This window comes from Podarcis cretensis (genome assembly GCF_951804945.1).
Source record: "Podarcis cretensis genome assembly, chromosome: 5".
Classification (NCBI taxonomy): domain Eukaryota; kingdom Metazoa; phylum Chordata; class Lepidosauria; order Squamata; family Lacertidae; genus Podarcis; species Podarcis cretensis.
Genome location: NC_137174.1, coordinates 100,690,369 through 100,712,792, shown reverse-complemented (window position 1 = coordinate 100,712,792; position 22,424 = coordinate 100,690,369). Strand labels below are relative to the sequence as shown.

Below are 22,424 nucleotides of genomic sequence, written 5' to 3'. Positions count from 1 at the left end.
CCTTCAGGCAAAACCATCTGAGGAAGCACCAAAATTTGCAAACCTGGCAAACTTTCTCAAGGGGGTTTGGCACGTCTTTGATTTGGTTGTCAGGAATGTGGCAGACCAGTCTGTTTTAGCCGTGTTTATTTTTTTTAAGTGTTTAATAGGTATCTTGCCTCTTAAAATGGCTGTTGCACAAGCAGTCACCCTCCAGCAGGCATTGGGCAGCAGATCAGATTAGAAATCTTAATCGTAATAAAGAGGAAAGCAAATTGTAAATACGGCAGCCTTGTCATTCCAAGCAAGCCAGGAGCCATCTGTCTGAATGGCGAAGAGGGGAAGAGCCATTCCTCGGCCTTGATCCGGCCACATTCCACAGCCCAGCACCCCCTCCCAGCTTGCTATTTAAATAGCGATTAATCCTCGCCTTGACATGAGCAGCTGGGACGCTGCTTTGCTCTCCCTGTTCCTCCTGTGATCCTCTAACCCTTTGGCCCCCTCCACCCCTGCCCCAGACAGGTGCATCAAAATGTCCAGGTGAGAGGAGGAAAGTTTAGACACCCAGGGCCAACGCTGGGTCTGGGCAGCCGAGCCCCAGGCCAGAGAGGCTCGGAGGAGCGGTTTGCACCCAGAGGTCAGCGTCTGAGTCGCTCGCGAGCCCTGGGGCAGCCATCAGATAACTCTCTCGGAGGCGTACGCCTCCTGACAAGGGAACAATTAGAAGGGGGCAGCCGAGCCAGGGGGACAAAGGCGCCACGGAATTTGACTCGGAATTTGGCTTCCGATGAAAACACCCCTTGCCCGCGCTCTCGCTCTCCTTCCTTCCAAAGGCCACAGAGTCACTTCTGAAAACAAAAACAAAAAAAAGGCTTCAGGTTCTTGCTTGACTGGCCACCACACCATCAAAAGATTTGGAGGAGAAAACGGGGAAAGTTGTTTGCTTGTTTGCAAATTTCAGGTGGTCTGTGTTGGTGATGCAACAGAGGCTTGCGCTGCTCCGCGCCTCCCCCGAATCCTACCCTAGGCGCTCCACTGGGGCACCCAAGATGGGGCAAATTCACACGTGTGTGTGTGTGTGTGTGTGTGTGTGTGTGTGTGTGTAACCGGGACAAATGGCACTTGCTCAGTTCCCCCTCCGAATATGACCATCTGAACACAGTGCTCTACCATGATTCACAGCCACCGTGTTTCAGCCAGACTTTTGCAAAACTCCACCTCTCTGCTTCCGCACGAAACGACAGGAGACCGTTTTTTCCTCTTCGCACTTAACTGAGGTGTCTTTATAAAACTGTACTTGATGAAAAGTACAGATAAAAGAAAGGACTTCTTAATGCAGTGTATAATTACACTATGGAACTTGCTCTACCAGGAGAAAGTGATGGCCTTTGAAAGAGGGTTGGGCAAGTTCATGCCAAAGGGGTGACATTCTGGATATTGCCAGCTTACTATTCATGAACACAAACCACGTGTGCAGAAGACCTGTTAACAGGGAATTGGGAGGAAGGAATTATGGGATGGTGGCAATCATGCCACCTAAGTCAAGATTAGCATCAGGAGAGGCCTGGGTAAAGAAGAGATTGTGCAAAACAGTGCACCAGGGCTTGTGAACCAACAGTAGGTTTGGGAAGCTGGTTTCTTGGCCATTCCAAGACTGCCAATGGACTCTCTTCTCTGATTACAGTCAAATAACACCAAATATTCCATGAAACAAAGATTTTCTGTTAGGAGTACCAAGAATTCTAAGCAGATCTATGGCAGGGGCATGGCACGGGGGGCTGCTGGAACGATGGCCCCCGGAACATTTTTCTGGGGGCGGTGTGCATGCCACCGTGCCACCCCGAGCTGCTTTGTGAGCCTTGCAAAGCAGCTCAGGGCTGGCATCAGGCTGGTGACATCGATGGCACATGCTGGGCTGGCGTGGCAAGTTCCATTCAACCTCTGCGTCCTGGTGCCCCAGCGCCCGCCCACCTGGGCACCAGCAAACCACGCTATGCCACTGATCTACGGCCTCATTCAGGCTTCTTCTTGTCCTGCTACTTTCCCCTGGGAAAACCCACTGAATCTTTACCACTGAATTGGAGCAATTGTCAATGGGGTTTTCCATGGATTGAGGTTTCCTCCGATTCAGTGCTAAAGAGCAGCTTTTCCAGGGGAAAGTCATGGGGCAAGCAGAAAACAACTCGGACCCATGCTCTCTAAGCACAAGACAAGCGGAAGTATGAACAAGCCCATAAATAGGTAGGGGTTTTGTCTTGTTTTTATTGTGTCTTTTTTGCTTTTATATTGTATTTCACATTGTGAACCGCCCTGAGATCTACGGATAACAGGCAGAATACAAATTCAATAAATAATGATAATGACAGTTGCTGATCCAGAGATTTGGAGTTTCTTTTAGGTATGTTTCATAAAGCTGCAGCAAGCTAGATTCCTTCACCCACCCCTGCCTGACTGCAGATATCTTCAGGAAGGTACACCGCCCATCGCAGAAGGGTTAAAGGCAAAAACACATTGCAGGGGTGTTTGTGTGTGGTTTTAGCATAGCTCGCTCCACTCATCTGTTACCTGTAGATTTATCGCATGATGACAATTGCACACAGTTTGATAAATGAAGAGAGATATTTTTTGCTTGCACTCCAGAGCTAAGTACAGCAATATCCACCCTATTAGGAAGCAATCTGGTAACCTTAGAAGATTTCTCTCACTGAAGCAGCAAGAAGAGATATCCATCTGTCTCTTGTACAAACACAGGCAGCAGCGGCAGAAGGAATGAACTTTGCCTTTCCAAGGTACTCAGTAATGTTGAGGGACCTGCGAGCTTCATTTGGCTAAAATGCTGGTTGCGTGTCGAGGTCCCCAGGTCCACCCCAATAACTCACACATCACACAGAAATTTTTGTTTAAGATTTTTGGCATAATTTTGGCCACAACTTTATTAAAATACAAATTTGTGAGTGGTTGCATAGGCATTGGTTGCGACTATCTGCCCCCACCATGGGGGACAGACTGACATTCCGCACGATGCGAAAGTCAGAATGGGGGAATACACTTGGGGGTTATGCGGAGCAGGGAACCTGCCCTCACCCCAAATGCAACCAGGAGCTCATTGCTATGGCCCGAGCCCCCTTGACAGAGTGGACAAGCAATAGTTAGCTCCCAATTCCTTTAATGGAATCCCTTGCAGCAGCAGCAGCATTAGAGGGGCAGGCACAGCCAATCCATGCCCCTCAACCAACCAAACCATAAACCAATGCCTAACCGCGAACCTTACAAGTTGTGACGATTTGCTACGCAGTAGGCAAAAACCAAATGGCCCCAGCCAATCAGCCAGATGGACAAAATTCCTACCAGGCCCCCGCTCCAAAGCAGACGACCCCATGACAGGCATAGCAAGGTCAAAGCGAAAAACCCTATTCTAGGGAGGGAGGGACGGGCAATCCAATGCACGGGCGAAAAGAGGAAGCCCTAGCCTCGTGCAAGGAGTTTTACTATTTCTGGCTGTCAATCAATAAATGGCAACATTAACTTCTTCCCAACAACAAGGGAAGCCCCAATCGCATCAGTGGCCAACGGTCAATTAGCCCGCCCCCCCAACTTTGGAGTGTCCTGACGGCCCCCACCGCAACACGTGCTCTCCATGAAGGAGAACACGCTATGTAGCAATATGCCCAAGGAAGGGCCAATCGGAATAATCACGTGATACATTATTCTCTGGGACTGTTTCACTTCAGACTGGGGGTAGGGGTTGCACGTCTGAATGTGTGCCTTCATTTTAAAAGCATGGCATCCCCGCATGCAGAAAGCTAGTACAGCATAGGGAGAAATGTTTTAGCTTAGTGCTTTCAACTAGTCTTCTGCATTTAAAAAGTCATAGGTGAACTTTAGCAAAAATACAAGCACCTCCACCTGCAGTCTGGGATAGTAAAACCTTGACCAAAGTACTTCAGGTTGTATCAACAACTGAAGCTCTGTAATTGGCTCATCCAGGTCAGTATTGAAGGAGCGTCTCCACCTGCCCAGACACTGAGGTCCAGCTCCGAGGGCCTTCTGGCGGTTCCCTCCCTGTGAGAAGCCAAGTTACAGGGAACCAGGCAGAGGGCCTTCTCGGTAGTGGCACCCACCCTGTGGAATGCCCTCCCACCAGATGTCAAAGAGAAAAACAACTACCAAACTTTTAGAAGTCATCTGAAGGCAGCCCTGTTTAGGGAAGCTTTTAATGTTTAATAGGTTATTGTATTTTAGTGTTTTGTTGGAAGCTGCCCAGAGTGGCTGAGGGGACCCAGCCAGATGGGCAGGGTATAAATAATAAATTATTACAGTGGTGCCCCGCAAGACAAATGCCTCGCAAGATGAAAAACTCGCAAGATGAAAGGGTTTTCCGTTTTTCGAGGTGCTTTGCAAGACAGATTTCCCTATGGGCTTGCTTCGCAAGATGAAAACGTCTTGCGGGTTTGCTTCCTTTTTCTTAAAGCCATTAATACCTGGGGAATCCGCGCTCCGCAAGACGAAAAAATTGCATGACGAAGCAACTCGCAGAACGAATTAATTTCGTCTTGCGAGGCACCACTGTATTATTATTATTATTATTATTATTATTATTATTACTGACTGTTCTGAGTGGTAGCAGCTCTCTGGAGTTCCAGCCTCAGGGGTTTCTCCCAGTTGAACCTGGCATTGCCAGAGACTGAAACTGGGCCTTTCTTCTCTGGCACACACACCTCCAGAAACTGAAAGCTCAGCACAGCCCTTTGCCAAGTAAATCCTGGATTTGCACAGATACCTGTCTCAATACCATTGATGCACGGAGCTACAAAGAAGGGGGGGGGTCAAGGATGAGCAGGCGATTTCCCATTCCATTTTGTGATTGTTCAATGGGTTGGGCTGCTCTCCTTCACTTTCTGTCCCGTCAGACTTTGAAGAATCTCTGAAATTTATTGTGAAACGGACACATCAGCAATTTGCCAGCTTCCATGCCTTGTTTTGCCATGCAGTTCGCGATGCCCATAAGCAGGTGAGCACACGGGATTGCAACACCAGACAGCAATAATCCCTCGAAGCACCCTGGGGGATGTGTACACAGATTAAATCACAGATCGGGAATGGATTCCAGTGCATTTGTATTGCTGCATCACGATTCCTCTGCTATAAGTAAGATCTCCCTTCGGACAAAGGCTACATCAAATCCCAAATTTAACTGTTATATACAGTGCTTTTTTCTTAAAAAAAATGTTTGGGGTACTCTCATTTTGACTCAAGAAAATCACTATTTTATATTTCAAATCAGGAAGAATAAATACAGTAAATGGACAAAAGTAGAAAGATTCACAAAATGTTTAGGGGTATGCGTCCCCCTGTGTCCCCCCAGAAAAATAGCACTTGTTATATATCTCTATTCCAACAAGAAATGCAAAAGACCACTCAGATTCCCTTCAATAACAGTTAATTACTTCGTACCTGTGCACATGCAAAACTGTATCACAGCTTTGGCTAGTCCAATTTATTTCCTCGATACTTCATTTAATCTGCTGTTGTAAATTGCATCCCACATAGCTGTGATGTTTAATTAAAAATGGTGCTGCAATCCATGTGCTTTGGCAGCTTGGCAAAGGGGAGGAGGCACATCGGTCTGATAAATAATAAATAAATAAAATGTGCAAGTGAAACGAAAACCCCCAGCAAACCGTACATGTACAGAGGTTCAAACAAACAGCCAAGTGGAAAAAGGACGGCTTCGCAAAATTGCTGGTACAAGATCAGGTGGGGGGAATGGGAAGCAGAACTGTCAGAGCACCACAGAAATGCGAGGTTTTAAACCTGTGTAAAATGGATAAGGGTGCCCTCCAGATATTTTGAAACAGCCACAGCCAGCACAGCCCCATGGTGTTTTGGGTGATTGGAGCTGTGATCCAACAGTTTCAGAGGGCACTGGCTTGGCAAAGGGTGGAATAAGCTGTCTAACAGAATGGATACCCATGTTTCAATGGCTGAAATTCACTGGTAAAGGTCTGAAAGACTTTACTACTTTAGGGAAAGCGGTGTGGCAAAGAGCAGGAAGAGGAAAGGGTCACAGAGATCACACAGACAAGTACATATTCCAGATCCACAGCTGAGCACTAACAAATCCTCGGACTGCAATTCAAAACTGGGCACAGTCGATTATTGGTTTTTTTAAAAGTTTGTTTTAGGACTAGCGTATAAGTTTGTTAGGGAAAGGCAGAATGTGTGCAGCATGGCAAAGAGAAGTTTAACCAAGAAGCATGGGTAGGTAAGTTTTTGAACATTTAAGAAGAGGAGCAGAGGAGAGAGAGAAAGAGGAACTCCTAATCGTAACTACATAAGCCAGGATAAGTAGCTGCTATTTAGGACTGTGCACAATGTACATTATATGAGCTGCCTGCGCCTTCCTTGCCAAGATCAAGCTTAGACAAACTAGTTCTGCCTGTATGCAGCAGAATCTGTCTGTGCACAGCACTGATTGGCTAGCACCCGAGTTGTCACAAACTCCTTCCCACTTCTCCCTCCCTCTAGAGCGCTTTTGCAAGTTCCCTAAGTTGGCAATCAAGCAAAACGCGGGGATATAAAGTAGTCATCCCACGTGAAATGTGGAAAGGAGAGTGAGGCTGATGGCTGAATTACCCTTTGAATTGTGGAGAAGTCTGTCCAATGCATTGGTAACCGGTTGGTTGGGAGGGTGGGGGAAAAGATGCAGCAAATCACCTTTTTCATGCACCAAATCAACGCCCAGTCTTGCCTGAACGAGAAGAAGGAAGTCAACTTGAGATGGCTCCCATCATCACAGACCAACAGAGTCCAACAAGATGCGAAGGGCCACACACATACCCCAGCCATGGCTTAGGGGGCCAATTCAGAGAACCATCTGAATGCCTGGCTGCCATAGGATGGATGCCAAGCTGATTTCCTCCTGCTTCAGCCAACACTGATTTAGTGTGCGTAAAATGTTGTTTCCCAGATGCTATCCGCTTGCTGCTTTGTCAAATGTCTGCTATCTAAAGCATGAAAATCATGCAGACAGTTAACAGTCATTTGCAAAAGAAAAAAATGGCACAAATGATCTCTCACACACATCCTTCTGATGCAACTAACATTTCTGACCTTTCAAACATGCGGTTGGTACTCAGTACACCAATACACATCAGTGGTTGTTCTAGGAGAAGGCTGCAGGCTTCAAGTTGAGGGTTTGGGTATTTGGTCAAAAGAGTTTTGGTCCGTTGACCCATCAAATATTGGTTAATACTGATGTGGAATTTTGAAATCACCCTTTTCATTAGAACAGTGTGTGGGAGGAGCTGAATCATCAACAGGTACGATGCTTTTGCTAATTACGAAAACAAATCAGTTACGCCAAATGGTGAAAGTTATTTTCTTTTTAACAGTAAATAACTCTCAAAATATGTAACTGATTCTAACTTTAGGTTTGGTTTCTGTTGCATGGTTCACAGAAGAATTCTCTGACTTCTACCCTGGAATAACAAGGTCAGTTTACCTTTCTGTGTGTGCTTTTAAAAAAATTAACAAATAAAACAAATAAAAAGCAAAACGTGGCCACAACTATTAAAAAACACAGAGGCAGTTTTTAAAAGGAGGACAAAGCAGGCGAATTCTTCAGATGTTATGAAATACCTGGCTCAGCTAAGCAGTGTGGCAACTTCATCACATGCAAACTTACTTGGAAGTAAGCCCCATTGAACTGAGTGGGATTGACTACAAAGTAAACTTGCCTAGGAATGCGATGTTACTCAGATGCAAGGTTAATACAAGAAGGTAGAGGTTCAGCTTGCATATGGAGACAGAATTTAGCTGCAATTTTCTGCACCCCATTGAGCTCAACGCACGTTTCTTCTGGGATGTTAAGACTTTGTAGACATCTTACAGTATTTCCTCCCCTCCTTAAAACCTCAAGGCTACTGCTATTTTAACCACCTCCTTCCCAATATCCCCCACAATATTCTGACATTCCAGTGCTATATTACTTTCTGTTTTTAAGGCTGGCTGCCCGTTCCTGAAATTGGGGATGTGGGAAGTTAGAAGTGCCAATCAATGCCAATCTCTCTGCTTTCACCCTTTGGCAAGAGGAATATATGGAATATTTTTGGTCAAGTCATTAGTGTCCAATCTGAGTACGGGGGATAAGGTGAAGGATAAAATATTTATTTCTTTAAAAAAATCGGGCACAGAAGGCAACAACGGCATTGCCGGGGTCTTTAAAATTACGAAGCCTTCTCTGAAAAACTCCAGACAGGTTTTCCAAAATGATCTAAGCCTCTGCCCGACACTGTCTGAGACATGAATTACCTACAGTACTCTTAACCCAACCCAGGTTCTGCAACATAAGATCAATTGAACTTTTTCTCCCTTCCTCGCAGGAGACCCTGTCAGCAGCATGAGAGCACCATCCAAATAAGCAGCGCCCCAGGGCAAAATACTTGCCATTTTTTTGGTCTCTCTCCTACCACCTGCCTCTGGTTCACAATAATAAAAAGGTACAATTTGTTTCAGGCCAGGATGATCAGAGAACAGAACACACACACACTCCCCAGTGGGGAATCATCAAGGACAAACGACTTTAGCCGAAAATCTGTGGGGTTTTCCCTCTCGCACTTTACTCCTTTTTCAGTTGTAACAGGAAACATTTATTTATTTCTAAAGCAAAACAGCCAGCCCGTGACAGCAGGTCAGTGGAAAACAAGACGAGCTCTTGCCCCACACAGCAAAATGTTTTGTTTTGTTTTAATATGAGGACTCTGCATCAGTGTACGGCAAGGAAACATTTAGGGAAGATATCAAACTTCACTTTTGAAACCCAGGACCTCAACACTCCCTGAGTTTTTGGAACTGCAGGCATAGTATGGATTCCCCCCCTTTGCCCTGCAATGAACCCACTCTTTTATGATATATTTTATGATATATTTCCCTGTTTAGGTAAGCTTTTAATGTTTGATGTATTACAGTATTTTAATATTTTTTTGGAAGCCGCCCAGAGTGGCTGGGGAGGCCCAGCCAGATGGGCGGGGTATAAATAAATTATTATTATTATTATTATTATTATTATTATTATTATTATTATTAACACACTTATTTGGCTCTCTTTCCCTACAGATAAAAATACATACACCACTCCTGACTGACTATGCTCTGTGCGTAGGCTCATTTTCCCTGTTACACAAGTCCTTTTCACCCCAATCTGCAAGTCAGCTCTCCCCACATAGCAGTGATTTCTGCGATCTTAAAAATAACTGTTTATAAAACGGTTTCTAGGATGTGTGTATGTTATCCCTACCAAAGTTTGTTGCAAGCATTCATTCCCATTGCACAGAGCAGGACTCAAAACACAAATAATTTCATTTTAATGCGGACCCGTTCACAAGCAACTGGTATGTCAGGATTCGAAAATTCCAAGATCCCTTTATGTTTGGAGCTTACAAACGACCAAACACACACAAAGACACAAATTAGAAAAGAAAGTGCAACCCCTTTAAAAAAATAATCTGTCCAGTTTATCAATATGATTGTTTATCAACCGTAAGTAAATATATATTTTACAGAGCCTCGCTTCATTGTGAAGTATGGCATGTTTATCCTTTTACAGATCAGAAAACGTGTCCAAAACCTTACAAGGAATTCACGACAGAGATGTGCAGCCCTAGCTTCAGAAACACACAGTCCTCAAATTACCTGCCATTTCTACATTTCCAGGTATAAATAAACATGGGGGGGGGGGAGGATCCTGCCTACAACATGTAGGTTCCATGGAGATTACAGCAATGACAGCAGATGGGATTCTGCTTCCCCACCCTCCCATTTTTAATTTTATTTAAATTTCTGCCCAGATGAGTAACCGGGCAGAGTTTAAGAAATCCTTCTTATCATCATCAATTATCAGTGCAAAAGGATAATGAGGTATAAATGATGGGAGGGCTGGAGAAGAGCTTTCTGAACCTAAAGCAATGCCTGGCACACAAATATGTATGTTTGGATGCAGAAAAGCAGCTGTCTGCCCAAATCAGCCCTGGCAAAGCTGCCACAATCTCAGCGAAGCTTCAACAAGTTTGGGTGGCAATCTCCGAGACAAGAGCAAAATTACCTTCGGGATGACCGAAGGCAACTCTTTTTTTATAAAGAGAAGGGAGAGCTGTATCAGGAGATCAGAGCTGAAGGAAAGTTGGAAAGGGTTCGTGGGAAGGGCGAACAAGGAAAGCTCCAGTGCCAGGGGTTTATTCACCATTCTCCTTTCATTCCATCTTTTGTCAACTGTAACGGTTATCAGCAGCCATCTCCCATTTTATTGCAATGGGCAAAAGCACATCATCACTCAGGGCTGACAGGAGGACGGCCTGCATCAACCACAGAGGAAAGGGGAGCAGATGATGTGACCTCAGGTGAAGCCTGGCCGGAGGGCGACAGGATGGGAAGACTCGAGCCCAGGACAAGCGTAGGGGCACACATCTCAGGAACAACACATCTCTCCAGATATTTATAGCTGCCAGGAGACAGTGTGTTTGAGCATGTCATCTCACCAAGCCCAGAGGAAGAGCAGATGCATTAGCAGGCCTCAGTTCCAGCCCTTACCATCTGCAACTAAAGGAAGCCAAGAAGCTGCCCTATCCTATCTCACACCATTGGTGCATCTAGCTCAATATGGCCTACACTGGCTGCCAGCAATGGCCCACCATGATTTCAGGCAGGAGCCTCTCCCAGTCCAACCCAGATATTTCAGTGGGGATTGAGCCTGGGAGCTTCAGATTTTCTTCCTGTGGCCCATCTCCAAAGGAAACCAAAGATTTCTGCCAGAGTGCGCAAAAAGCAGGGTAGCAGTTGATGCTCAGAGCAGGTGGACCAGAACCTCCACTGCCCTGGATCAAGTACCGTATTTTTCACTCCATAAGACGCACTTTTTTCTTCCTAAAAAATAATGGGAAATGTCTGTGCGTCTTATGGAGCGAATGCGTGGTCCCTGGAGCCGAATTGCCCAGGGACAAAAAGCAGGTCATGCTTCTTCTTTTTTGAAAGAGGGAAGTGGGTGTTGAAACAAAGCCTCTGATCATTTGCTGATCAGGGAGAGAGATAAGGAAGCTAGAGGTAAAGGAGGCTGCCTGGGTGGGGGGAGGTAAAGACAGCAAACTTGCAAAGGGGGGGAACAGGAAGACTAAAGCAATAAGGAGAGAAATTAGAAGAAAAGGAGGAGCGAAAAACTGCTCCAGCTAAGGAAAAGACACTAAGGCAAACAAGAGGGAAGGGAGTGTTGAAAGGAAGCAGCTGATCGGTGGGATCGGGAGAGAGATAAGGGGCGCTAGCGATAAAGGAGGCTGCCTGGGAGGGGGGAGGTAAAAGCCCATGGATCCTCAGCATTCTTACATTGAGTCACCCCAAATTCACCATCAGATCACATGTCTGTGGCCACAGCATGAATCACAAAAATCATACATCCACTGTTTCTTTCAGAATATTTTTTTTCTTGTTTTCCTCCTCTAAAAACTAGGTGCGTCTTATGGTCAGGTGCACTTATGGAGCAAAAAATATGGTATTTAGGGCTATACCAACTCATTGCCATTGTCCCCTTCAAAATGGCACAGGACAAGGGGCCAAATGGGTCACTTCTTAGCTCAGGACATCTACCTCGCTAGCCCCAGATGCATCGCCGCGGGAGAGCCCTTTAAAACAAATCATTGCTGCTGGTTGTTTTGTCTGCCCAGCTCCCCGAGAAGGTTTCTTGGGTTCTAAAATTCTCTCGCCTCCATCGGCAGCTTTAACGTCAATGTGTTGTCATTTAACTGCCAGGGAGCCCTCCAGAAGCAGATAGAGTTTCATGCAGAGATGCTACAGATCTGCTGACAGGGCGAGATGTCAACTTGCAAAGGACAGGCACACATTCCTCACGGAAAAGTCCATCTCTTTCAAAGAAGAAGTTGCCAAGGGAGGCAAAACCTCCTTAATTCCCATCAACTCCTCTTGCGCATTCACACAACCATTTCAAAAATGCCTGGGCCCTCGGGTCAGAATCCTCACCCTCTTGCCTTTTCCATTGCAAAGATTCTCAGAACTTTTTCCATTCTTTTTTTAGGTATGCATGAAAAATTTGAAGGGTCTGCAATGCACCAGAATGCATGGCACAATTTAAACTGCTAGTACTTTGCACTTCCTAAATACATAACTCCAAAACATGAGTCTCTTTCATCATTCCTGGCCATAGTGGTACAGAGGGAATCATCTCCTGACATCTTAAGAACTGCTACATTATTATTATACAATAATACAAATTGAGAACACAAAATAAATGATAAAACAAGAACAAAAAACAAACCACCCAACCCAAACACAGACTTTTTAGCTCCTGTGAAGGCTCTGGGAGCTACCTGTGGGGTTTTCACACACACACACACACACACACACACACACACATGCCCATGCCACACATTCTTCCTACACAAATTCCTTACTCCCATCTCTTTTCAACACCAACTATGGTGTAGCACTGCACATTGCCAGTTAGTGAACGAGTCTGAAATCAGGGTTCGAAGCTGGTTGGCAAGCCCTGGTTAAAAATTAACCACATTTAGCATTATCCCGGTGCAGACTGTTATATATTCAATGGTCTGTGTTTGCCTGAGCTTGAGTCTGGACCATAGCTGTCAACTTGTGCCTTTTCTTGCAAGGAATCCTATTCAGAATAAGGGAATTTCCCTTTAAAAAAGGGAAATGTTGACAGCTATGGTCTGGACTAAGGATTCTGAGCTCCTGTGTTCTGATTCGATACATGATGTCCAATCACAGAACATTTCAGGATTTGGGCCTCTGCCATTGGCTCTTCAACTCTGAGTCGTGATTCACAGCTTGGAAGTTAAGACAGCCAATCATGTTGGGAGTGGGAGTGGCCCAGGCTTCCAGGAAAGTATATAAGCAGTTGCTTTGCCCCTGTTTCCCAGTTATGTAGTTCAGTGAAGATTTTGTTGTTATCGCTGTGTCTTGCCTCATGGGAACTGACCTACACTTCACAGACACAACACTATACCGTGACTAAGTGGAGGAAGGAGAGGGAGGGAACCCACACCAGATAGTTAAGGGATCAGGAAATGACAGGTGCACACTAGACCAAGAGACCAGCTCCCTCCTGGATGCTTCACTTGAGATTCTTGCATTGCACAGGCAGTTGGACTAGATGACCCTCAGAGTTTCTTCCAACTCTACAATTCTATGATCCTGTGACCCGAGAGCATTAAAGCAGATGGGGGAGAGAAACATGAATGGAGGATATATCTTTATTGGAAGTCAGGGATGCAGCAGATGAAGCTAGGATGCCAACGCACAACTTTGAGACGGCACCTCAATGACGCTGCAAGGGGATCTGCTGCAAATCCTTGTGGATTGTCTGCTACTGGAGAATGTTCTGGGGTCAGCCCTGAGAGACAGAGTGAAAAGGTATTTAGGGTGTGCAAAAAAAAGAGAGATTTTTTTTTTATTTAGCCTTATCAGAACAGAAGAGCCTGTTGGAACAGGCCAATGGCTCAGCTGGTCCAGTCTCCTGTTCCCACAGGGGCCAACCAAATGTCCCGATGGGAAACCCACAAGCAATATTGAAGCTCTCTCCCCTTGTACGATTTCTAGCAGCTGGGATTCAGAGGGCGTTTCTGCATCCAGTTGCAAAGGCAGAGCAAAGCCATGACGGCCAGCAGACATCAATAGCCTTCTCTTCCTCCAAGAATCGGTCCAATCCTCTTTTAAAGCCATCCAAGATGGTGGCCATCACTGCTTCTGGTGGGAGGGAGTTCCACGGTTTAACTAGGTGCTATATAAAGAAATATGTCCCAAATCTTCCAGCATTCAGCTTCTTTGGATCTCCACGAGTTCTCGTGTTTTGAGAGAGGGAGAAAAACTTTCCTCTACCTACTTCGTCCTTTATAAGCTTCTATCTTTTCGCCTCTTACTCTCCTTTTCTCTAAATTAAAAAGTCCCCAACGCTGCGACCTTTCTTCCTAAGTTGCTCCATGCCCACGATCACTTTGGTGGTCCTTTTGTGAACCCCTTCCAACTCTGCAGTCTTCTTTTTTAAGTGAGGCCACCAGAACTGTACACGGCATTCAAAATGTGGTCGCACCATAGACTTGTAGAACGGGGTTCTGATGTCTGCAGCAGCTTGATTCCTATCCTAATGATGCCTAGCACAGAATTCGGCCTTTCCCACAGTGACTCACCCTGGATCTCTAAGGGCTTTAGGGGCCTCCCTGGAAGTTCTCCAGATGTTCTGCAGCTCAACACCCACCAACGGTGGCTGGTGAGAGATAGCCTCCCAAACATCTGGAGGGGGCAGGTTGGGGGAAACTGCTCTGATGATTCATCCCAAAAACTATTGCTACACCTTTGCCTTGCAACCTGCCATAGACTATCCTGATTTGCAATTTGAACTGAGAGCCAAGGCGAATGGGGCAGCTGTACTGGCCTCGCCGAACCTGCATTCGTGACTCAGTAGATAAAAAAAACCACCACCCTCCACCCGGAAGTGCCCCAAACCTATTGTTTTGTGAGGTTCCCATGAAGTGCTCGTCCCTTTTCTGAAGCCAGCCCCATAATCCCTGCCGTCGATCACTTGCTTAGTGCTCAAAGGTGCATTAATATCGATGTACACAAGCCCAGGGCGTCACAACAAGGCGTGAACATTTCTCAGAAATCCCTTCGTGGCAAGGAAGACACAACTAGGGGAGACCTAAAGCAATAGCAGGAAGGGATTTTTTTTGGGGGGTGTGGAAGTTTGTAAAAAGAGGGAGAGGAACATATATTTTTTTCATCAGTGAGACAAAACCCACCCATGTAATTAATTGAAGCAGAAGCTGCAGGTTGACTTCAAAACAGGGTGGGGTTGGAGATCCCTGGGGATTTTGAAGACAGGTAATTTTAAAGACACAACATAAGTAACAGTCTAGTTTGGTGAAGATTCCTCTAAAGCAGAGGTAAGCAATCTAAGGCCCAGGGCCGAATGCGGCCCAATCGCCTTCTCAATCCAGCCCACGGACGGTCCGGGAATCAGTGTGTTTTTACAATGAGCAGAATGTGTGCTTTTATTTAAAATGCATCTCTGGGCTATTTGTGGGGCATAGGAATTCGTTCATTTCCCCACCCCAAAAAATATAGTCTGGCTCTCCACATGGTCTGAGGGACGGTGCACCGGCCCACAGCTGAAAAAGGTTGCTGACCCCTGCTCTAAAGTGATGTTTCAAAGGTGAATCTGGTGAGAGATTTGCTGACGAAATTACATTTCGAGCGAAGCAGAAGGATAGCTTTGATGAGACAGAGAAATGTCGGCGTTGAGGGAGGTTTCCATATATCCCAAGGTTTTGAGTTTAGATATGGGGATAAATTCAATTCCACTTGCGCTTAAACGCAACTCTGCCTCATCTGCAGTTTCCAAAGTGATGCGTGAACCAAAATGCAACCATCCCTCAAAATTCACACTTATCCAAATTTTGCAGTGCAATTCTCCGTTCAAGTAATTCATGCACAAGCACAAGGGTAAGAGAGGTGTGTGGGTGAATGCATATACTTGTGGGAAGAAAGTCTAGAACAATCCATAATATTAGGGGAAACAACTTTGGAAAAATGAGCCCATTAGGTAAAATTGCATGTGAACATCTGCACATATTTGGGAAAAATTGGCACTAAAAGGCTGATCTTTTTGTGTGTGTGAGTGAGGACTTTTCTTTAAAAAAGTAACGGATGTGGAACTGTGGAGAACTGGACATGAAGTTTGGGAAAATGAGAAGCAAAGAGAGGCTGCAACTGTCAGATTCTCCCATCCCAATGCTTGTTTTTGAACTGCACTGTTGCAGTTGAGCAACTGATGCCATCTGCAGAACATGGCGCAGTTCTACCTTTGGCATATGACGGTGTGCAGAATGCAAAGTACAAAATGCACCACAACACCCAGATCCACAATAGGTCCTGCGGTGTGCGCTTGGCCAGTAAAGACTGCTTCTGCCAGATTTTGACTGCCTGGTGAGAATCAGCCTCCATTTGTACAGCTTAACCAACATGGCAACCCTCTTTCAAAAGGAGCTGGGACTATTGCACTTGCGACTAGGAAGGATTCTGAGTGCAATGCTTCTCTGAAGGCAGCACAAAGGCACAAAGTCCAGATGAGCCAAAGACAAGCGGAATAGAGTTCAAAATGTGTTTTAGTGGCAACTGGCTTCCTTCCCCCCCACCCCCCCAAAAAATCAGCTAAGCAACTAAAAAATGCTATGGAATGGGTGAGAGTATCCAGAGCAAAAATTAAACCACAGGGCAGTTAATGCAGCTCCAGATCATAAAAGGAAACGGTACCCAATTTAAGGTCAGAGTGGGTCCTTCCCAGATTTTGAACACTCAACTTCCTTTGTCCGTTTCAAACAGACGTGGGGGGGGGGGAGGGAGAGGGGATGAGAGGAGGGAAGGAGGAGTGAAGGAGCATCAGTGTTTGTATAGCCGCAATAATTTCCTTGTCAGCACCTTCATGGTGGTGGAACTCATTCCACTGAATGATTGGTTAAGTCTCTTCCTTTGAAGACAGAACTGTCTTCCCCCTTGGAAAGGGGCCAGGGAACATGGGCTGTGGGGGGCGGAGGGGGAGAAGAGGAGGGGAGGGAGGGGCGGCGAGAGCTGTCTGCAACCTGGCTACAGGTAGATTTCCTTGCCATATTTCTTTCTCTCTCTCTCTCCCAAATATAGCCGTTTGAAAGCAGCCCTTGAGTTTAAAGCTAAAATACTTTTAAGTATTGCAATTGCATTGTATTATTGCATTTTAACCCCCACTTTTTCCCTCCAGGGAGCTCAACGTGGCACACATGGTACCCCCCCCCCCCATTTCATCCACACAACAACCTTGTGAGGTAGGTACAGATGAGAGGCAGTGACAGTGGTCAGGAATGATGGGAGTTGCAGTCCAACAACATCTAGGGACCTGAGTTTGAGAAAGGCCCTGTTCTAACCACTACACCACACTGCCTCTCAAGATGGCTGTCCGAGAATGAACACCATTAAGCCCAGAGTCACATGAAGGAGTCTGGCTAGGCGATGGATTTTTGCTGGGGAAAGTTAGCTGCACTAGAAAACAAATGGCTACCAGTTTGCAGGTTAAGGCCAGGTTTGGCCTGTGCAGGAACATCGCCCAACACTCAGCCAAATGTCTCTCTGTGTGTTTTGTCTGTTGTGGAAGGAGACCATGAGGATCCATCTATAGTCTGGACATCGGCTTCCCACGCTGGGCAGTCAGAGACCCCCACTCCAGAAAGTCAATGAGTAGGACCTGGAGACAGAAGGCATTGTGTGTCCCCTGGCACTCAGAAGTCTTCACTGCCCCTGACCATGGAGGTTCTCCTTGAGCTCCTTGTGCCTGGATTATTATTATTATTAAGGTTTATGAGAGAAGATTCTGATAGGTGCCTTGCCTTTCGAGTCTAGCACAAGCAACTCTTTTGATACGGGGATTTAAGGAGCAGCATTCCCAGGACCGCAGTGGTGCACTCCATGCTTGGCTGTCAACGTTTCCCCTTTCTTAAGGGAAATTCCCTTATTCCAAATAGGATTCCTCACAAGAAAAGGGAAAAGTTGACAGCTGTGGCTCCATGTTGCAAGCTACCCAAGGAACTGGGGCGTACAAACGTTCTTGGAAACTGCTGTACACAACAGCCCTGGGAAAATGGCGCTGCAGAGGATTGTGTGTCAGGTGTCCCGGGTTCAACAACCTCCTGAAGACACAGGGAGAGGAGGGCGGAGCCTTCCCTTCACACCGTGTGCAGCCTGTAGATCTCCTCCCTCGCTCTCCCCCCTTCCAGCATTAAAAAAAACCTAAGTGGCAGATGTCTTGCTTGTTGCCTAACCACGCCAAATGCTCAGCAGGGTGAGGGAGTTCAATGCCTCACACCCAGTGGCTTTCAAGCGCATTTCCCCCTCTTTCCACTTGGCCAAGGGCTGCAACGAGGTCGCCGGCACCCTGCTCTGGGTGAGTCAGGGCCAAGGAGGAGTCGGGTGTCTGTCTGGCACAGGAGAGACCCGCCTGCATCTTGCCTCACTTCTTCCTCTATGACATCAGCAGCCCCTGAGCTCTGGCACATGAAAGGAGGCACACTTTTGAGCAATGGACTCCATGAACTTCACAGAAGAACATGAGGAGCCCACTGCATCTAGTCCAGAATCCTGTTTCCACAGGGGCCAAATGCCCCGAGCAACATTGGAATATCGATAGAATGCCCCTGGGGCTGGAGGTTCCATCTGAGCATCAGAATAGCCCCGACGCAGGCCAATGGCCCACATGGTTCTCGCAAAGGCCAACCAGATGGGAAACTTGCAAGCCATGATTTCCTCAATGGGAAACCTAAAATCAGGGTTTTTCCAACTACTGGTATTGAGAAGAGGCAGAGCACAGCCATTGTGGCTTGTAGCCATTCATAGCTTTCTCCTCCATGAGGGGGCTGCTGTGGTCTGAGCTCTTTGGGTGCAACACAGCAGGGGTGGCGTGTTCTATGGGCACCCCCAGCCCGGCTGATCGCTGAGGATTTGGACTTCAGCGGCGAAGGGAGCGTGGCCAAGGAGCACAAGGGAGTGCAAAGGCCTCTCCTCTGCAGAGGTACCTGGGAGGGCTCTGTTCTCTGCAGGCCCTTCATTAGGACTTGCACAACAGTTCTGCCTCCCAGGCTCTCGATTGGAACTCACTCACAGGAAACCCCTGGCTGGAGAGGAATGAGTCACAAGGAAGAAGAGGCAGTGGGAGCCAGAAGGGTAGGAGTTGCAAAAACTGAATCATGGAATCAGAAAATTGTGGAGCTGGAAAGGATCCCCTAAGGGTCATCTAGCCCAACCCCAGCCATAACTAAGAAGCCGACACCCATTCTCCCAACTTTCTGTAGGCCTTATGACTTTATAAAGAGCCACAGCCACTGATCCTCAGTAGGCCAGATGGCCAAGCTTTCCTTCAAACCTATTCCTTGACCTCTTATAAGAGCATAAAAACAGTGTAAGAAGGGGCTCCAGTCACAGTGGCCAACCAGGTGCCCACAGGAAGCCAGAAAGCAGGATCTGGGCCCCAGAGCGCTCTCGCCTCCTGTGGTCTCCAGCAACTGGGTTTCAGAAGTGTTTGCTGCCTTCAGCTGTGCAGGCAGAGCTCAGCCATCCTAGCTAGCTGCCATTGAGAGCTTTGTTCATCTGGGCAGAGCTTCTCTCCACTGTCTCCCACCTCCAAAAGTTCTCCAGCTCCCCTCACTCCAGCCCTTCCACTCCACCCTTCCTGACCCATCTCCTCTTCTTGCTCCTCCAAATCTAAAAGATGGCAAAATCCCTCTTAGGCCAGGTGTAGGCTGCTTCCGAAAGGTGGTCCAGCAATTGGTGACACTCAACATGCAGAAGCAGAAGACATCTTTGAAAGGAAGTCCTCAGGCCCAAACAAGAGATGGGTTGTGCAACCCTGGCCCCCCGAGTCTGGATATTTTCACAGCCGGGCGGTGGTGGTAATGGGTGGTTGAGGCAGCATTCCTAAAACTTTGTTAAAAATCAGCATTTTCGCTTCGGTTTCTGTCACCCGCTTCGAGGACTCCGGAACAATGTCAACCATTTGGAATTACACGATTTTCACGTCCCACCGGAATTGCAAAGAAAATGGTGCCGGAGCCAAACTGTTGCAAAAAATAGCGCAAAGCGCTGTGATTTCCCCCGCCGTGTAATTTTCTCAAACTGCAAAGTGGCTCCCCCCCCCCAGTCTTAATTATGGATCTGGTGGTTCAGAAGCAGAAATGAACACCGTTTGCTTCGATCCAGCCCCCTCCTCCTCACTCTCCTCTTTCCACACCAGGAGAGCAGCATCAAAAGACCAAAAGTATTTTGCGAGGCCTGCACGTTCTCAACGCTTAAAAGAAAGAAAGAAAGCAGCCCTGTCCAATTGGATACAGAGCTAAAGCTTCCCCTTTTCAACAAAGGGACTCCGCTAACTCTGCAATGCATGAAACATTTGAACCCAGTGACTGAAGGGTCATTGGGAACCGTCAGGAGGACAAGGGGAAGAAAGCCTGGAAGAATCACATGTGATGGAGTCCCCTTCTCTTCTGAAAAGAGGTAACGGACGTGGATCAGACCTGGCCAGTGTGGAGAGATACAAGAACAATGGGGAGCAAGAAACAGTGACAGATAGATTCACTCCACACAGGCAGAAGAGATGCAGAATTATTCCAAAAAGACAACGCAAGAGGCCATCAACATAGAGCGTCCATGCTGTGCTTGGTTCTTGGGTAAATTTTGCCAAGACCAGTCCAGGATGGAGTTAGATGTACCTCCAGCCCTAGCCCCAGAGAATCAGGGTCAGAAGACGTGTTCTCACTTGGGTGGTCTTTCCATTTTACAGATGGGCAACTGAGGCATGGAGCAACATAACCAGAAAAAAAAAATCACAGCTGAACAAAGAGGCATCTCTGCCTGGCCACACCTGGAGAGAAAGCAAGACATTAGCTGGATGGGGAAGGGGGTAAGCCAGCAGGGGCCCCCTTGTGATAGTCTTCCTATTTAAGCCTCTCCCAAGCTTCTCCAGTCCAGCCGTGCCCAGCGAATGCTCGCCCAACTGTTTGGAGCCATTTGCACAAAAAGAAATTTGCCAAGACAGAACTGCTTTCTTGAACCATTTCTTCTTTCCATCGGCACACTCTAGGACAACTGCTATCCCGGCTACCGGAGGAAGGGAAGGATATAAATTTAAGAAATAAATTAAATTCAGTTCTCAAATGGGCCCACTGATTATTATTATTATTATTAAACTATCTGGGCAAGCTGCAGGGAGATTTTCCTCCTCCGGGAGGCTTTCTCAAATCACAGGGTTCCGCTGCCTCCTCTTTTCAGATGGCGTGTCAACACAGCTGCCCTCTCCTCTGGAATGTAAGCTAATATTGTTGTCAACCTGGAACATAAGGGCTAACTTCCTCCGTGTGTAGCTTCCCCCATAAACACACACACACACACACACACACACACACACACACAAGCGAACAAGTGTCCCGAGTCTCAGATCAGCCCAACATTTCGTGTGCACGCTCTGCGCACACAGACTCCCTCTTGCACTCAGACAGAAATAATGGCTCTGCAAACAAGGAATCCAGGTGATGCTCGGCACACACATTTCAGCCGCATTATATGCATGGCTTGTTGACAGAGATTCAAAAAGGGCTTTTCTCCGCCTGGACGGGATAATTAGCCACCTTACAGAACACTAGCTCCATTAACTCGCTATCTGCAAGCAATCTGGGCTCCAAAAGAACCTCTCTTTGCATTGCTTTTCAAACCTAGTCAAGTCCTCCGCAATGTGCTTCTTCGCACCCAATCATCTATTGTGGCAACAGAAAGACAGTTACAATGGTTTACAGTCAACAACAGAGACCAAAGCACCCAATTTCTACAAACTTGGGTATTTATTTATTATCATTATTGCAATTCTCAAAATGCTGCAGCACTGTCCAAACCCCAAATATTAACCACCCCTGCCCCCCAGTTAATGAAATGGGAGGGAGGGGAGGTGAAAAGAAAGCTTTCTAAAGTCTCCCAGACTTTCTCCCTGGAAGGAAGGGAGAGAGAGAAATGTTAGCAAAGACCTGCAATGTCTCCTTACCTCACTATACTGGGACTGGGCATTATTCTCAAGGTACAACATGTTAGCAGTGAGGTTAAGCAGCGCTGCTGTCCTCTCCTCGGGCTCCAGGGTGCTGTTCCTTTCCACCAGTCACCCCCCACCCCCAATAAGACCCTCTGGGGTAATGTGGGCGATCCCGCTTGCAAGCTGTCAGGACAAGAGTGTATGCTCCTCTACATAATTTAAGGTTGCCTTATATACCTCTCCGGGCAAGGAGGGGGGTGTGGGTGTGGGGCGGGCCTGCTTGGCTGTACCTGTCAAAATGTTGCACACCTGGGCTGCTCCACTCCAATGGAGGGAGGCCTCTCCCAGCTCATTAAGTGGCAAAGGAATCCTTATCACCAATCTCTAAAAAGGAAAGGAGGAGAAGAAGAGGGGACAGAGGGAGAGGGGCGGAGGGAGGGAGGGAGACAGAGAAAGAGGGAGCACGCCAGACAGAGGGCGGGACGCAAAAAGAGCTTGGAAGGGACGGGGAGGGTTTTCCTGGTCACTTCTTGCAATGTCTGGAGGGAAAAAAGCAGGCAGAAGAGCAACAGCATCCTGACAACTTTCTTAAACTTCATACGAAACAAATTGCGCCTAATGTTCAGTATTTATTTTTGCAAAATGCTCCAACCAAGCCGCACAACTCGTTTAAGGCAAGAGTGGGTCGCAAATCTAGCATCTGCTGTTCCCCTTTTCCTGGTAAGACCATAAGAACATAAAAAGAGCCTGCAGGATCAGGCCAATGGCCTGTCTAGTCCAGCATCCTGTTCTCCCAGGGACCAACCGGATGCCCATTATGGGAAAGCAGCAAAGC

The 22,424-nt window shown here is 46.9% G+C and overlaps 1 protein-coding gene across 6 annotated transcripts in view; it reads right to left on the bottom strand.

Moving 5' to 3' along the window:
* The window catches only part of TP63 (tumor protein p63), a gene marked incomplete at its 3' end in the record, with an annotated part of 91,800 nt that extends 70,016 nt beyond the window's left edge, over nt 1-21,784 (bottom strand). For all 6 annotated transcript variants that reach the window (XM_079977963.1, XM_079977964.1, XM_079977965.1 and 3 more), the window contains exon 1: nt 21,605-21,784. In XM_079977963.1, the coding sequence (XP_079834089.1) occupies nt 21,605-21,646 (42 nt within the window). In that variant the 5' untranslated portion in view covers nt 21,647-21,784. The remainder of the gene's footprint in view (nt 1-21,604) is intronic.
* Nucleotides 21,785-22,424: the final 640 nt, after the last annotated feature.